The 17,592-nt window shown below is 39.6% G+C and overlaps 1 protein-coding gene across 1 annotated transcript in view; it reads left to right on the top strand.

Moving 5' to 3' along the window:
• med13a (mediator complex subunit 13a) overlaps nt 1–17,592 on the top strand; it is an 87,184-nt gene that overhangs the window by 27,002 nt on the left and 42,590 nt on the right. Inside the window, exon 4 of the mRNA XM_023267427.3 lies at nt 12,824–12,969. Within this exon, the coding sequence (XP_023123195.1) occupies nt 12,824–12,969 (146 nt within the window). The remainder of the gene's footprint in view (nt 1–12,823; nt 12,970–17,592) is intronic.

Here is a 17,592-nt window from a genome sequence, read left to right as displayed (position 1 = left end):
AGTGTAAGACATGAGAAATGCAGTCAGGAGAAGCTGTATAGATAAAATGTAGTGTGCATACAGAGCAGTTGTGCTGATGTGGACGTACAGCACAACTTCGCACTTCTCCTTAAAACCCTGCCCCTGACACTCAACCTCCTACCCCCAGGTCTTGCCTATACTTCATCAGTCTCTCTAGCAACAGGAACTCCAGGGAGACTGGGCTGTTGGACCATGTGACCTGGCACTGAATAGATTGCTGGAGAGATCCTGTCCAGTAGATAAATATGGCTCTTTAAAATGCCAAAAATATTTTTATGGATATGGTTCATTTGCTTACTTGCTGCACGATTATACATTATTGATAATCCATTTAGTTTTTGCATGTTTTTAGTGTGACAACTTACAGCAAAGTCCTTTGCACCACCGATCTGAGACAAACCGTACAATTTATAGTTACCTGCCTTTATACCCACATTTGAATCATCAGCACTAAGGCAGATAATATCATCTATGCTGACTGCATTGCTTAAAACAATATTCATACATCAAATTATTGCCTGAGAGAAAGAAGTAAACACTTTCCCCAAATAAATTTAGATCACTTGGCTTACTGAAGTGGATTATGGCTTTTTGTCATGGTGGTGAATAAGGTTTAGAATTTCCTAGTGAATGACACTACAGAAGCTAACGTGACTTTGATTAACACACCACATAACACTGTACACAGTGAACAAAGCATGTAGAATATTTCAAGCAGTGTGAGGAAACAGACCAGCAGAAACTGGTAACACCTTGTTGTAAGATAACTCACTAATTTCCACTCCTAAATGCCTTCCTCATTTCCTCTAATACCAGCTACAGGCCCTGGGAGAACAAAGCATTTATCTCCCATTACAAAAGTTAACAGCCGTCATTGTCTTTTTTATGTATTGTAGCACTGAGGAAACCCATTTTGGTGTAGGCAGTGAAATTCAAGGGTAGCAGCAGGGACAAATTCCCTTATTCATAGAGGGAATCCTGTGTCCTTACATTTCCTCTGCTGCCTCAGTTCCCCTGTTCTTCTCACCCTCCCACCTCCTCAGCCTCTGTGCCCTGCATTCCTCTCATTCCTACCAACATCCCATGTGACCAGAGGCTATGGCAGAGTACAGGGCCAAGCGGAGGTCTGAAGAAGTCGTCATAGTTAATCCGTCAGGCGTCACTCTCCCCCTGTCTACCCCTCCTGTCCTCTCTGTCCTTTTCTAAGTAACCGTGATTCCTATGGTACTGTCTTTAATCCAGAGGTTCAGACAGATGGTCGCATTTAAAGCAAATCCTTTATATGGTTTTAGACCTTTCACCTCATCACTGTAAACTGCTAGGTGGTTGCAATGTAGCCTGAACTAACCTAAAATGTCCACGTTTGGCAAGCTAAATGTGGGTTTCAGTTTAAATCCTCTGCAGTGTCTAAAATTGCCGCTAAAGAATTTTTGAGACATATTTGAGGTTTGTTGAATCCGCAGTCCTATTACGGCGAGATACGTTACATTTCTTTTCACTGGACAGACGACACTTTGCTGCCATCAGGTGAAACAACTCCTAGATTAGCGTCTCCCTTCAAAGAGCAGCTTGTTTTACACGTAGATTACCTTAAGTACTTGTGGACAGCGACTGATTTTGTTATTGAAAGCAATTTTACAAGTGCCGGATTTTGTAGTTTTAAGTTGCTTGCCAAAAATTCCAATTTCCCTGGATGGAACTAAACAATAGAAGAGGATGTTGCCTTTTTTGAAGAGGCATGACGACTTGCTGGTTTCAGAACTGTATTATGCCCAGTATTATTTGTGAATGCAATTAGAGTAACAGATGTTTTCAAAGCATCAGCAAGCAAACTTCCACTGCCATGCATAGAGCATAAAGAACAGCTTATTTCCGCAACATGAGATGTTGCAATTTAAAGTTTTGTGTGTTCTTCCAAGTTAGACAATATTTTTTATATTGTGCTGCAGATTTCCTCTGAGAAAGCTCACACAGTCTTACCCACTACAGCTAATGCTGTCAGCTAATACTGTTGAAATGTATGAAGGGCATATACTATAATGTGTTCTTCATATGTCATGAAAACAAATCTGACTACTTAATTTGAGGAGTCACAATAAAACATGTAAGTCTTGGTAATCTTTAAAATGAATTGTATAGTGTTGTGCATAAGTTTTACGATAACATAAAACAGAGATGCCTTGAAAAACACACATTTAAAGCAGCACCAGTTCTTCTTGGCACACTTGCTTACAGTTTTACAAAGTACTTGGCTAGCAGATCGTCCCAAGAATCCTGGGCTACATCCACACTAATAGGTTTTCCTCTGCAGCTGCGAGTGCACAAGGTCTGTCAAAGTCGGGATGTAAACTTTTTCAATTATCCCTCTGTGGCTGTCTGTGTTCAGCCCAAGATATGTCTGTCCTCTTCAAAGGCTGCAGTGCGCAAACTCAGAATATGTAGATGCTGATCTACTATGCATGTATGGAGGAAACTCCTTCAAGATGGCTCTATGTAGAGTAGAAAGTTGTGCAGAGTAGTTGGAATGTGAAGCACAGATGTAGCAGAAATCATGTGTCTTGAAATGAAATGTCTTAGTGTCGACGTAGCCTTGAAGAACTTATCACAGTTCTTCAGGTTGCCTCATTGTCTTTTATCTCTTCATATAATGCTGTGATCACACCATCTTTTGCTGGACCCCTGTGCAGCTGATGATAGTTTTTTCATGACTCTGGCTGGGGATAGCTGTTGTGCTCAGAATAAATCTGTGATTGATCAGATGCCTCCTTGATGGATTTGGATGATGGACAAGAATGTAAATGTATATAGTGACTAAACCTTTTCCACACTACATGCACCATCAACTGTTAACCTGATGCTGAAGTCTAATTTCCCTCCAGAGAGTTAGCAGGCCTCTGATATTTATTCTGACATTCACTGCGAGTTAATTAATTTGTTCAGTAGGACAGACAGATTATGTCTCCCTGTTAACCTTTCTGGAATTATTCCCCAAAATTTGCTCATGGCATTTAGTTATATTTATGTCTTGAATGTGTCAAAGCTGCTAGTTAGAGTTAAAACCATAGTGTAATAGTTGTACAACATGATTATCAAAAGGTTTTCAGCTTATTTAAAAGAAATGTGGCAAAAGTAGGCCTTGCTTTTCTGGGTTAAGTGCAGAAGCCCAACTTTAATCCTGGATAAGACTGTCTAATTGTCCTTGGCTCTGGGTACTGAATATTTATTATTACAACTCACACATATGTTGTGATGACTCAGTGCCTCAACAGGCTTTTAAATTGACTTTTTATCTATTTAACTATTTTATCATCACGTCACTATAGCAAATTTAATTCACAAACAGACTCACAGTCTATCTTATCCTGCACAGTTAATTGTTTGTAAGCATATTATGTGCTCTGAATAGAATGCATATTTTCACAATTAAACACTTATCAACCTGCGGTGATACACAAGTGCCTCTTTCACAAGAAGGAACAGATGTCGCATCACAGTCGTGATATGGATGCAGTGATTATGTGAGCATGGTAATGAGCATAATAACTGAAAATATGTTTTTCAGATGAGCAAAGGTATGTGACTCAGATTGAGAAAGCGTTTTTTTAAGCTGATGGCAGATGTATTTTTAAGTTTTAATGCTTGATTTTTATAGTTTTTGCTTAGTATAGCACAAGAGAACTGAACAGATAGGTCAGCAGGACTAATAATCAGTGTATATGTTATATGTAGTTAGTTTTGTGCTAAGGTTACTTTGCCAATAGCCCCATAAAAGAAATAGACAAAAAACAAAAACAGCTAAAGGGTATCAAACAAGAATTACCTCAAGTCTTATCGGTCTCTGTCCGTCTAGTCCCACGAGGAAATTAAAATGACTTTTGTCTTATACACAACATTTATCTAGTAGATAACATCCAAAACTAGTGTATACTCTGACAAAAATGATTCAGAGAACAGAAATCTGGTCATGACAGCAGGTGTATTTGAGGAACCTGGATATATGAGAGAGTCTGTGCATGTCTGTGTCCTTTTGTGTGATACAGCCTAAACAGGGAGGGAGCTGGAACCTGACTTGCTGTCAGGGTTATGTCAGTATTATCTTTAGTCAACTCTGGCTGTATCCGTGTGTGGCTATGATACACTTGCAGAGGATTGGATTCCTCCTCTTTTTATGGACCTGTCGTTCTATCTCTTTCCATTTCTCTTCTCCTTCCAAGTTTAATCTGACATATATAAAGAGGCTCAGCCCCTCTCTACATTTGTGGCAGAGGGAAATCAATTCAAAGTAATAGAGCTCTGCATGTGTGAAAGTGCTGGCCTAAAGAGTTTTAGTTGAGGGTTTTCTCCAGCACCTTGTCTCCCGTGTAAAGTGTACACTAAAGCTAGATCTGGTGTGTCTCTCTCTGGAGCTTGAGTGTTTTTGTGTTTGTGGTACTTTGGCAGTAGACAGTGCTGTTGTTTCCCAGTGGTCAGGTGGCTAGACAGTAGGGAAGATTATATCATCCTGGAAATGTGTCCTCTAATTCACTGCTGTTTACCACATTCATTCTCTTTTTTTTTCCTATTCTGCCTGCTTTATTTGTCTTGTCTTTTACCGTTGAGTCAAATGAAACTGTTCAGTTTCATTCTCATGACATGTTTCCTTTCTCATGTCAAAACTCAATGTGGCATTTGATATGGAAGCCAAATTTACATTGCCTTTCAGTGTTAAGTATGACATCAGCTATCAGGCAATTTAGGCATGAATGCTGTTACTCAGGAAAATAGCCTCCTTGCTCTTTCCAAGAAAATGCCTTAATAACTCACTACGATTTCTCAGCAAGTCTCTGTTACATCACTGTCCAAAACAATTTATCCATGCTCTTATTACTGTAAGCTTCAGTTCCAGAAAAAAACATTGTTTGTTAATGCTGTGCCAGAAACTGTGCCCATGCAGCATGTCCTGTCACTGCAGCAGCACATGACCAGTCAAAACATGTTTACATACCCCAGAACGTAATAACAAGCCGCTACAAATGGCAGATACCCATGAACAAGACAGACCAGAGGTGACTGCTGGATACAGTAAAGCAAAATGGCCAGCAGTGGAATGAAGTCTCTTTCCCCAGAGGAAGGCCACTTGTTGTTGTTGTGCTGAGGAAGTGTACAAAAGCTAAACGGAAGCTCAGTTCTTAGAGCACAGCCAGCCAAGCCCAACAAACATCTGTGGAATGTCACAGCTTGACAGTACCTTCCTTTTTCTTCCATCTCTGTCTTCACATGTTCCCTGAGCCGATGTTCCCACATCAGGCTCCATGGTGTACCACTGACTTTTGATTCGCCTCAGATCAAAGTTCATGTTACCTTTGCAAGCCTGTGTGCATGTGCATTCATCCCATACCTAAACAGAAATGCATTTGACCCCTCAGCACAAGTGGGTAGCTAATGGGCTGGGACAGTTATGTCATTTTTTTTTTTTACAGCTTTAACAGAATTTGCTTCACATTTATTCACAATCTAATAAGACATAAAACTTTGAAACTGTGTTTAAATGATCAAAAATAAAAAATAAAATGCACAAAAAATTTTGCAGCTCATTTAGTGAATGAAGAAATCTGGATGCTCTCTCTCTCTGTAGGTTTACATGGGCAACTGCTTTTGTTGTCATTTGTTGAGACAACAAGCCACAAATTCATCTGCTGGCAAGCCTGGATCCAGATAACACATAGAAGATAATTAGATGATGTTTCTCGTAGAGTAATTGTTTTATTCTGAAAGAACAATCTTGTTTCTTTTCTCTGCTGCACTGGCACATTGTTGATTGTTAGATAGAGAAATACAATGGTTTGGAGGGAGTAAGAATTTATGCTTGTGAGACCACAAGTTTTGGTAAATATAAGCTTATTCATTAAAGCAGATCAGCCAGCTGAAATATGAGTCGATTCACTGATTAGTTGATCGACACATTTGTACAGACAATTTGTTGGCAGGACAAATCAAGCAATTTAAAGACTCGAGGGCTCTGAGGAATTGTGGAGGGCATTTCTTGACCTTTTGTACATGAAACAATTCATTCATCAATTTAGAAGTATTATAGGCAGATTAATCCATAATGACAAACAATAAGCAGTTCCAGCCCTAAAGATTTGTGGTAAACAGTGGAAAAATGTAGAGTTTTGACATAGGATGCTGTGCTGTTTGTGTTAGTTGGTGCAGGTAAAGTGAATAAGCTCTCAGATGAAGTAAAATGTCTCATTATCTGCTTTATTACACAGCTGTGCTATAATTGGCATGCCTTATTTGTTTAAAAAAAAAAAGAATGTCATAAATAAACTTTTGAATGGATGAAATAGTCATCCTCTGATCATGTGTTTGTGGTGCTACACAGCAGAGTATTCATGAGACAATGATGGAGGCTGTCAGTCCCACTCAGTTCCCTCCCTTGCTCTGGTCTCCTGCTGCTGCTGCACAGGTCGCCACTGGTCTTTGACACCTCATTTCCATGGCATGCCAGCTGAAGGCAAATGTGCCCACCTGCCTTCCTTTGTACGTGGCTCTGCTTCAAATCCTCTCTGGATTATCTTTATTGTCTCCTTACTGAGCCAAAGGCCACTAGCCATTTGCATCTGAGAGGTGGAGTGGGGAGTGCCTGTGTCGACAATGAGAGTGATGTGTGAGCAAGTGAACTGTGTGTGATGGTGAGGAGAGGAAAAGGAGAGAGCAGATCAGAGAGCAGCCCGAGCCATTTGCCAGCTAATAGATGAAGAGCACAGGAGAGAGAAGTGGGTGGAAAGGTGGAGACAGAGAAAAGAAGATGATTAAAAGATCTTGTGGTTATTTTTCAGGCTACAACATCAACCCGTTCTCTTTTATAGTCTTTCTCAACATGACAGACACAGAGAGAGGCACATAAAATGTAAAGTGAGATCCAACAAATCTAATTAATGAACATAATATTCTGACAAGTATCAAGTTGTTCTGAAGGCGATTTAACTCTGTATTTTAGGTATGCGGCATCCAGCTGTATCACGTTTTCTCTTCACTGTTTAATGATTTATTGAATTCCTCTTATAATTAGGCAAACATACAAGATGAGAAAAATTTAGTCTTTTTAAACAGGGATTTCTTTGCTGACAGGTGATGTTTGAATTGCAGGCATGCACAATCTTCTGTGGCACTCAACACTGTCCTTGGGTTTTAGCCTTTTTTTGAAGAGCTAGCAGTATCTTGCTGCAGGGGAGATGACATTCTAAAATCCCTGAGAACCGGAGTGTCGAGGCAGGTTCAGCACACTATAGCAGACACAATGTGTCATGGATTAGGACCCCTAAGGGGTCCCGCAGGGAATTCCTGGGGACCCTTAGACGAAGTACTCACTTTCAAATGAAATCATAATAAATTTATGAGTTAATTTGGAGTTAAGGCAGGAGTGGGGCTTTAGAGAGATGTCTCTTCTTTAAACAGCATGAGAAGCCACTGTGATGGGCAATGAAGCAGTGGCACATAAACCCCCCTGTGAAACTGCAAAATGTTGATTTTACACAAAATACAGCGAGCGAATGATGTTTTTTACAGTTTGTAGACAAACAGGCTAGTTGTGTCACCTGTTTCTAGTCAGACTGCTAAGCTAATCAGCTACTGGCTGTAGTTTTATTTGTACTGTACAGACATTAGAGCAATATAATTTGTTATCTAACTCTCAGCAAGGATCAAAGTAGAATCATGTCAGGATAATACTTGTTAAATCAGTGCTGTGGCTTCCCAATTCTTACGCTTGACCTGCTCACCTCGTCTCAGCTACACACGCTTTTACCAGCTGCTGTTTGCAAGTGTATGTGTATGCTACATAGTGTGTTGTGTGTGCACTCATGTTTGTAGAAGCAGCAAGCTGTGTATGTTTGCACAAGAACTGAATTTGGCATGATGCTGTGTGTTTGTGTGTGTCACATGTGTGGACACGACTACTGCACACAGACGGACTGACAGATCAAATAGGCTTGTGCTGTATTTTGTCACAATGCAAGCATTTCTAAATCCTGTTCCTGTTTTGTGTGTCTGTGGGAGAGGCAGTGGAGAGGAAGTGCATCATGTGCTGCTGTTGTTGATGTTGTGGTGCTTACTTGTTGCGGTGACCAAGCACCTGTTGACACTCAAACTATCCCTCTTGTTGAGAGTGGCTCTGCAACTTACTGTTATTAGTGTATAAAAATCATTACATTTAATACAGCAGACCTACAGGATTATCTTACTGTCATGTGTTCAAATGAAAGACGAAGAAGATCACAGAAGCAAATGGTAAAAATATGTATATTTTTTTTTCAGGCTGCACCTCAAAATTCGAGCCTCAGCAGCTTGACAAAAACAGAATCATGTGACATTTAGATATTTAACGTGATATTTTCATATAGACAAATCTATTTTCTATTGGGTAGTAATATGAGCATGTTGAATGAGAATGGTTAAATGTCAACAGCTGGCATGTCTGATAATCTTCTTAACAGCTGACACCGACAGAGCAATCTGTACAATCACATTTGTAAAGGAATTGATTTCAGTCTGGTATGATACTGTATGTGTGTGTGTGTCCGTGTGCATGCGTGTGTGAACTGGACTGTACTTCTGCCTACTGAGCCACAGATGGCAGCCCTCTACCTCAAGCTTGTAAGTGTCCTGAAAACACAGATGTGTTTGAATGTGTAGTGTCAGGTTTTCTTTGCATGTGAGAGGAGAATGGTACTCTATATTTCCGTTGATGTCTGCAGAATACACTGGCACATTTTGTCTCTCTCTGTAGTCTCTCACTTGCTTCTACTTCCCTTCCCCTGTCATTCTCCAGGCCATTTCCCCGCTTTCCCTCCTCGTACATCAATAAACCCCAGTATTAGCAGGATGGCCTGTTGGTCAGCAACATAGACAACAACACTTTTAATTGCTCGGCCAGCTTATCAGAGGAGAATAGAGCCAGAAATAACCTGCCCTTACTATCCTTTCTTGTTCCAAATTTGCTACTTCTTTCTCTATTTGGCTCCATGTGGTGCAAATGCTTTCTATGTCCATCTTTGTTGTTTTTCTTGCTGTTTCTCTCACATGCTGCTGGTGGTTTGGTGACATGTCCTACCTCAAGACTGGATGGGTACACAACACACATACCCTCCAGCTGTACACTGCAGTCAAAGAGGCCTAGTGTAATTTACTACTTGGGCACCTGAGCAGTGTTGACACACCTCCCAAACAAAGGTGTCTTTGCTGTCTGTGCCAGCATGTGGCCTAATTCCCCAGATGTCTTTTCACAACCTCACCTGGCTACACACCCGTGTTTTCTTTGGTCTGCATTAGTCTTTCTGCTTTTCTACTGATATCCACTGGTAAAAGACGTCGCATTTTATATTTTATCCCACCTATGCCACTGGGCAGTAAATCCCACTAAAATACATTCATGTTGACAGTAATGAATTAATTTATTACACTAAAGGTCAGAGCAGGATGGTGACCCCAGATGTTATATTTTTTATTTTCTTAACTAATGAGGCATTCTGAAAGTGATGACGCTTTAATTAAAAGTATGAGAAGAGATCCAGCTTTTGGCAAGTCTTTACCTTTAGTCATTGTGTAATTCTTTTCTTAATTCAAATGTCGAACTTTTTTAACTCTATTGCAAGAATGTGACTATTGTTCCTCAAGTGTATGTGTACACAAACAACACAAAAACCTAAATGCACAATATTTATATTGCTAAAAGTGTATTTTAAGTAAATTATTAAATTAGGCTCAAGGCTAGAAGACATGTTGGAGTTGTAGAAATGACATAAACAATCAACTTCTTGGGATTGTTCAGGGGGTGAGAGGTTGGAGGTTTTTCTCTCACAAGTGATCTCTGACTAGCACAGACATTGGACCAGTGTTTTGTGACGTTAGGGGGCGGCATTGCTTGGATGTTAAATTGTATGTGGTTCATTTTTGCCTTTGTGGGAGGTTTGGCTGTTAATGCAATTCAGTCATTAATTGTGACTTCCATTCTTCTATGCTTCTGTTGACTGACACCTATAACTGAAAAAAACTAAACAAAAAACAGCTGCACCTAGTAATTATCAGGTACTTCATTTTTGTCTCAGCTTTCTAGAGGACAAAAATGTATTACCCCATTGGTGATGGTCCATAGGGTCACATTTTGCAAGTTGCATGGACAATAGCCAAGCAGATAAATTTTAGCCTACCATCCAGTTACTCATTGAATTAATAATAATTACTGTTAGATAATTTGACTTTTGGAAATGTTTGTCAGACAAAATATGTGACAAAATATTTTTTTACATTCAGAAAGTAACCTTTGCATGCAAACGCCAAAGAATTCTGCAATCTAGAGGCTAGCAATCATGCCGTGAAGCAGGAGGATCAGATCCAGATTGATTTTATTCTAGCTGACTAGGGTGCACTAAAATATGCCCAGATCAGACCCAGTACTGATCTTTGGGATTAGGATATCTCTAGCAAGAAACAATATTATACATTGTTCGACATGTACAGAACACATTTAAATTTCATCCATTTGAATGAAATTAAGTTACTTATAAAACAGAAAATCCTTGTGGCACAAATAAACTGAATAGAGGAATGGTTTATGATTTCAAGTTGGCAGATAGTGGAAAAAAACTGTTACAGGCTATATGTTTAGCAAAGTAAAGATGGTAGGAGACTGTTAAATATTTTCCTTTGGGCTGTCTTAAGAGCTATTGGTTACTACATTCATTTATGCTCTAGTAAAATAGGACTGTTTTGCTACAAAGTAAATACCAGAAATGCTCATTTACAGTTTCCCATTGCAGTGACCTGCTGGATGGCATTGCACTGTGTTGAAGCAAAAGTTGAACAAGATTCAACTTTGCTGCTGGATGAACAGCGCTCATTATGTTCTTCTACATTGAAATAATTTTTCCATTCAGCTCGAATGTTTTTTTTTTAAATGGTCTAAAACAAATTAAATAAGAATGTTCCAAAACATTTTCAGTGTTAGCAGTGCAACAATTCATCTTTTGTATTAATGTATGTACGGCTCTACAAAGAAACACTAAACAGATTTTGCTCTCAAGCTTTAAAGCTTTGATTGACACCCATCTGATTAGTTATATTGCTGTCTGAAGCTTCATATTTTTTTCTAATTATAGAATGCAGAGTTGATTTTTCGCTGAACATTCAGTTACTCCGTCTGCTGAAGCCTTACAGTATCCTTAGGTGAACTTGTAGAATGCATTTTTCCAGAGACCAAGGCTTTAGGAATTTGTCCCCTCATCACTTACACTGTAGTTACATTAGGAGGGTTTTACTATTGTACTGAGAGGAGGAATGATGACAGTGACCTGTGACTCAATTTGCTTAATGCGGGCATGTGAGTATTCTATTAAACACCTTTCCTTCATGGCAGTCATAGTCTAACACCCAAACACCAAATATGTTCATTTGAGGTAGCTCTACTGAGGATATCAGAGTCTCTCTTTGGCTCTGACTCACCCACCTTCCATCTATAAAATTAGAATATTCTACATTCATAAGCATTCACAGGACTAGAACTATGCTATTTTTACAGAAAAAACAAGTGTAAGATGAATGTCAAGCTCTGGGGGGCTTAGGACATCTCTCTATTACGTAGGTGGTATTATCTTATTGAAGTGCTCTCTCATTCTCCCAGTCTGTCTGCCTCACTCTCCTTTTTTTTGCTCCTTTCCTTTAATCCTCTGCAGAGTAGGTGTGTCACAGCGCCAGTGACATGGAGAGAAGACTGATATTTGCTTAACCAAATCCTCAGAGGAGGCAACCCTCTTTGATCCACTTCCAAATTCACTGCGTCAACTCTCATTTGGTCATTCGTCACTTGCGCTGTCTCTCGTGCTCTCTGCATTGTGTGTGTTGGAAAAGAGAGAGGAAAGCCTGCATACAATGCCTTGCATTTTGCCTTGTTCCTCTGTCCTTCTGTTTGCCTCATCCTTGCTTTCCTCTTGAACTTGTCTTTTTTGTTGTGTGCTGCTGAAGTCAGACTGGCACAGGCAGGCATTGAAAGCAGAAGAAGAGCTGTTGTGTGAGTACAAGAAGGAGAGAGAAGGTACTGTTGTAGCTGAGCTTATTGGCTAGAGTGCCAGGGTTAGTCAGGGCTTGCCCCTTTGTTTTACACACAGCACCATCCACACTCAACAGACAGAAGCACATTTTCACTCACAAACTACCTGTGTGCATTGCTGTTTTGACTGACTTGCGTCCTGATCTCTGCGCACGTTATTTAAATGTTGACACTTTAAATCCCCACAAACGTGTCATCTCTTGAAGGGATTGCTAGTGAACATAATGCTGGAAGGATGCAGGACACACCTCATTATCATCTATAGTGGTATCGAACTAAAAAGTTGTCCAGCTCTCAAAAGAATTTCATGCAGGCATACAAGGCATTTTTCTATCAGATTAGTAGTTTCTTCTTTTACTCCCTTGTATCTATCTCTGGCTTCATCTTTTATTTCCAGAGTCTCAGTCATGTTGCAGCAGAATATGAGTGAGAAGAGAGATTCCATTGTATGCTTTGACAGAAAAAGACACAGGTTTCTACTGTCATATTTTTTCTCTCTACCTTTCCTCTCCCTGCCATCTCTTCTTTTTCTCTCTGTACAGAAACACGAACAAGACTATCTGATCTGCTGCCTTTTTTCCACACAGTACTCAATTCTCTACCCCACAGTCTACTGGGGTTATTCATTGCAAGCCTTACTTCTTTTCAAAGGTTCATATTAAAGTAGTGGGATCCCAAATGACTCATCTCACTCTTTCATCCTCTCCTTCCTTGCAGTGAGCACCTATCCTGCGCCTTCACCTTCTTCCTACACGGTGAGAGTAATGTGTGCACCAGTGTGGAGATCAACCAGCACCAGCCTGTCTACCATCTAACGGAAGAGCACCTCACTATGGCTCAGCAGGCGTCCAGCCCATTCCAAGGTGGGTCTCTGCTTTACCTGGTAGTTTTGTGAGCAGCTCTCAATTGCAGTCTGCACATGTTCTGAGGCACCAGTTGAGGGAAAACAATTAAAAAAAAAAAACATGCAACGGTAAACACTGTATCCTTTGTGAATTATGCAGCCCCCTTTGGGCCACTTAGAAACAAACGTAACCTCATCATGATGTGTAATTGTAATTGCAAGTTTGCCTTGGGACTTCATTTGAAAATATTCAGTGCTCGTGCACATGCTGCCCACTTGTTTCCTAAAAATCTGATGAGTGGCTGCATCATACATAATGTAGTACAGGGGTATTGTACATATATAGTATAGTACAGGGGTATTGTACATACATAGTGTAGTACAGGGGTATTCTACTAATATAATGAGAACCCCACATGTATTTATTTTATGTTTTTTTGTTTGGTCCGTTTAAACTGTTGATACTGCAGCTGAAAGAACTCAAATAGGAAAACCGATCAGTTGATTAGTATTGATTACAGAGAATATATTATCAGTAACATTAGTTTCACTTTGATTTGGCCACAAATGAAAGTGATTTCCTTCATTATGAGACGGTGTCAGACCTACATGCACTTCAATGCAATATCATGTTTGAATATAGGAAGTTTGATAGTTTTATTGTTCAGCTGTCTGTTAGAAATAATCAGCTGCATTGATTGTTAAAATAAATATATTAACACACAATTAACAGTTTACTACCAGCATTTCTGTTTTGCATCATTTGCAGTAGCAGCTTTTTACCGTCATAATTTTTTATGTTCCTCATTGTTCTCCATTATAACAACCTGTTGACTGAAGCAGCTGCGTACGTTCATCAATTTCGTGCATAAAACGAGTCAAATGATGCATTAAACGCTCCTGTTTGTGTGGACTAGTTTGCAGCAGAAAGTCTGAATTAGCAAAGAAAGTTGAAAACCACCTTCATACCTGTTACCTCTCAGGATATAGTTTTTGAGCCAACATATACAGAGAAAGTCTGACTATGTTAAACTGCCTTTGTAATTCAGCCCTCTGTTCTGCTAAATGCTATAAACAACTAGAAAAGCTGCGCTGATTAAAATAGAAGCGTAACGTCAAATTTAAAAACCGCTTTTAATTTATTGATTACAGGCCCGGTTCATGTAGGATGAAGTCTGTGTCCGGACCCAGACTGCGATCTGACAGTTAGTGACTTGGGGTCTTGCGTGTAGTGGATTAAATGAAACCTTGATTTAGAGAATTTGGCCTCGAGGAATTTCAGTTATCGAATTACTCGAATAACTCAAAGAATCGTTTCAGCTCTACTTAGAATCGTTCGTCATGTTTTCTTATAAATATTAAAAGTTTAATGCTCAGTGTAAGTGATGGGGTAACATAATTTGAATTAAATTTATTAGGCAATCTATGTGTGCTGTGTTGCCAAGATAATGCATATATAATCTTCTGTCAGCTTGTCTTTCATTACAGATTGGCTTGCAGCCAGTTTAAAGGAAAAGCCTCCGTAGTCACTTTAAATTATATTGTAGTGCAGTTAGAAAAATCTGTGACTCTAATGATATTACATCATTGGCTATAAATTCATTACCCCATCCCAAGCCAAACACGGGATGTAATCCCAAAGCCATTGTCTGCTTGCATTTCCACTCACACATAGAAATGTTGAAGAAAAAAAAAAAGTTAATGTAATGACTATAATATGCATTCTGTCTTACTTGTGTAGGAAAGGAAATGGTTAGCTTTCTGAATAACATTATTGTAAGATTTCATATTATTTCACACAAGTGTCACACATTTATGCTGTTGATATTTATATCAGAAGAGAGATATGAATGTGCATAAACAGCATTATCCAGCTCTACTCAGCCTTTTCGTTTGCATACTTTGCTGACTTCTTCTGAATGTTTCCTCAGCAGCATTAAGCAACATAAATGAGCTCTATTGTGATTTAACAGCATGTCACCGGCCCCAGACTCCAGATAAATACACAGATTAACCCTTTGAACATCAAAATCCGCCACCAGAATTGAAAGGCACGTTTTCTTCAAAAATTGCCAAGACAGCATGCTTTATCAAATGTTTTGGTGCATGTAAAAGGTCTACAAACTTGCAAAGCTGAAAGTCAGTGCCAAAGACCGGTATTCTCTCCAAACAGAAAGCACTGCTCCTTAGCCGCCTTTAACACTTTATTTGAAGCTTTTCCTGTGTTGCTTACTTATGTCACCAAGTAACAAATTTGCATAACATAACACATTTCAGACCGAGGGTGAGAAGAGGCACTATTATGCAGTATGAGAAAAATAATGTAATTTTTAAACTTTAAAACATGTATTTACTATACTATAAAAATGTAATTCTAAACTTTCAAATGTGCATAATGTGGGCTCTTTAAAACCATGCATGTCCAAAAGGAATGCTGCATATAAAACTGAGGAAAGAGGATTTTTTATTAACACTTTGGATTACGTAGATCGATTTTCTCATCCTAAATTTTCTGAATGTACTCTTTCTACTAACAAAGTAGGTGGAGTGACACATGAGCATAAAGGAGAAGTTTCCTCTTTATCTTCTTATCTATAGTTACATAGATAGATGTGATCCAGCTGTCCTCTCTCCGTACGCCCCCTCCAGAGTAATAATAGTGATCACATCCTCCATTCACCACAGTAATTCCAATATCGCCAACCGCTTTACCATCTCTAGAGCCCTCTTGGAGGGAGGCAATAATATCCTTCAGTTAAAGACTAATCCTTGGGATAAAAATAAAATGATCATTGGAACTTGGCATATGGATTCCTATAGGGATGCTGGTGTTTTTTGTAGCCATTTAAGATGATCATATTGCTCCCCAGTCGAAAGCTACTAGAGAGTTTTACTAATTTTGTCTGCTGTTGCCCTATATTGCTATTATCCTCAGTCATGTACTTCAGGACTCATCATTTTCACGTTTCCCTGTGTTTCATTCATGTAATGCCCACATGCATACACGCCTCGTCTTTCCATTGTGAGATAATTCTATTTACTTTAGGGAACTGATTAGAATACTCTGATCATGTGGTTTATCTTCATGTTGAACTATTAGAATGATGTGTTAATTCTTATATTGATGGAAATACCCTCAAGCCCTCCTAAAGGTACCCGCATCTCATTTTGAGAATACTGATTTATGTGTATCCAAATGAAGCAGACGTGTGTCTCTCTGTAGTGTGTACGTGTTTTACAATCAGCGCTTTGAGTATGGTGTGTGTCTGTGTGCAGGTGTGTGTTTTCACCGCCGCAGTGTATCTCCTCCGGGCTAACTAAGCATAACGTTGAGGAAGGGCTGACTTCCATCCCCGTTCATCCATCCATCCCCTCGTCCCCCCACTTGCTCTCTTCCCGCTCACCTCTGCCAAGCTTGGTTTACTGTGCGGCAGAGCGCTCCGGCAGGCAGACCTCTCCAGGATGTGACCTCATAAAAGGGCGCAGAGTGAATGTAATGAACTCTCAGCCCATTACACTGATCTGAGCACATTTGACATGTCTTCAGGGAGCTGAAGATAGACTCACGGCCAAGAGAGAGAGAGAGAAAGAGAGGCAGGAGGATGAGGTGGGGTGGTGATGAGGAAAACGGTAAACCATTTCCATAATTGTGCTGAATTTGATCTCTCTTCCACAACTGGCCTCAGGTCTTACAAATGCGTGCGCAGCAAGGAATGCAAAAATGAAAGGAGTGGGGTTGAATTTAATCAAGGTTAATATGATAGGCCATAGCTGGATGTTAGTGTGTATCGCAGCATAAATAACCTTTTGTTCTTCTCCCTGTTGGGCTGTTTTTGCTGCGGTAGTGTGTTCTATAGGCTGAAGTGAAACTGTATGCTGAGGGACATTCAGGACTCATTGTGTCTAGACAACATGTTTTCATGATTTCAAAAAAGTAATATTTAGGTGCTCTGAATGCTGCTCGGGCTCCCTTGACAGTAAAGAATATTATTTCTCAAGGTGCCAGACTTTGCATGGTAAAGCTCAACAGTGCTTCCACTCCAGCACTGTGGTACTTATCTTCCATGAGCACCTGCCAGCCACATCCTTAAAATATCCAGAAGTGTTGGATCTGTATATGAGACTTTTCTGTCAAAACAGTAGCGTCCTTCTCGATTAAAGTCTGTTTGGCAACAAACATGGTTACCGCAGTAACAGTAAGTGTGATTGAACACTGCAGCGCCCCTTCAGCACTGACTTTTTTGATTCATGGCCTTCATATACACAAGGCATGACCAGTGTAGACTTCCGGTCATGCTACAGTATACATACAGTAGTCAATCTATGCACACAATCACACTGAAAAATACAAGAGGATCCTGTGGATGTTTCTGAAAGACTGACTGACTGATTCCTCTGCTGCTATTAAAAACTGCTATATAAAGAGCTAATTACTGAATAGAAACATATTGAATGGCTCAATGAGTTAAACGTTTGTTAAATCACTATCACTGACCTGGATCTTTATAAATCGCAACTCAAAACCTTCCTGTTTAAAATGGCTTTTCATGCCTAGCGGCATGGTGATATTTTATTACTTTCATTTCTTTTAGATGTTATATTTTAGTGCTGTTTTATTGCTGTTTATTTGATTGTTTTATTG

The sequence above is a fragment of the Amphiprion ocellaris genome, chromosome 14, assembly GCF_022539595.1.
Source record: "Amphiprion ocellaris isolate individual 3 ecotype Okinawa chromosome 14, ASM2253959v1, whole genome shotgun sequence".
NCBI classification, from domain to species: Eukaryota; Metazoa; Chordata; class Actinopteri; family Pomacentridae; genus Amphiprion; species Amphiprion ocellaris.
This window is presented reverse-complemented; position numbering and strand designations above follow the sequence as displayed.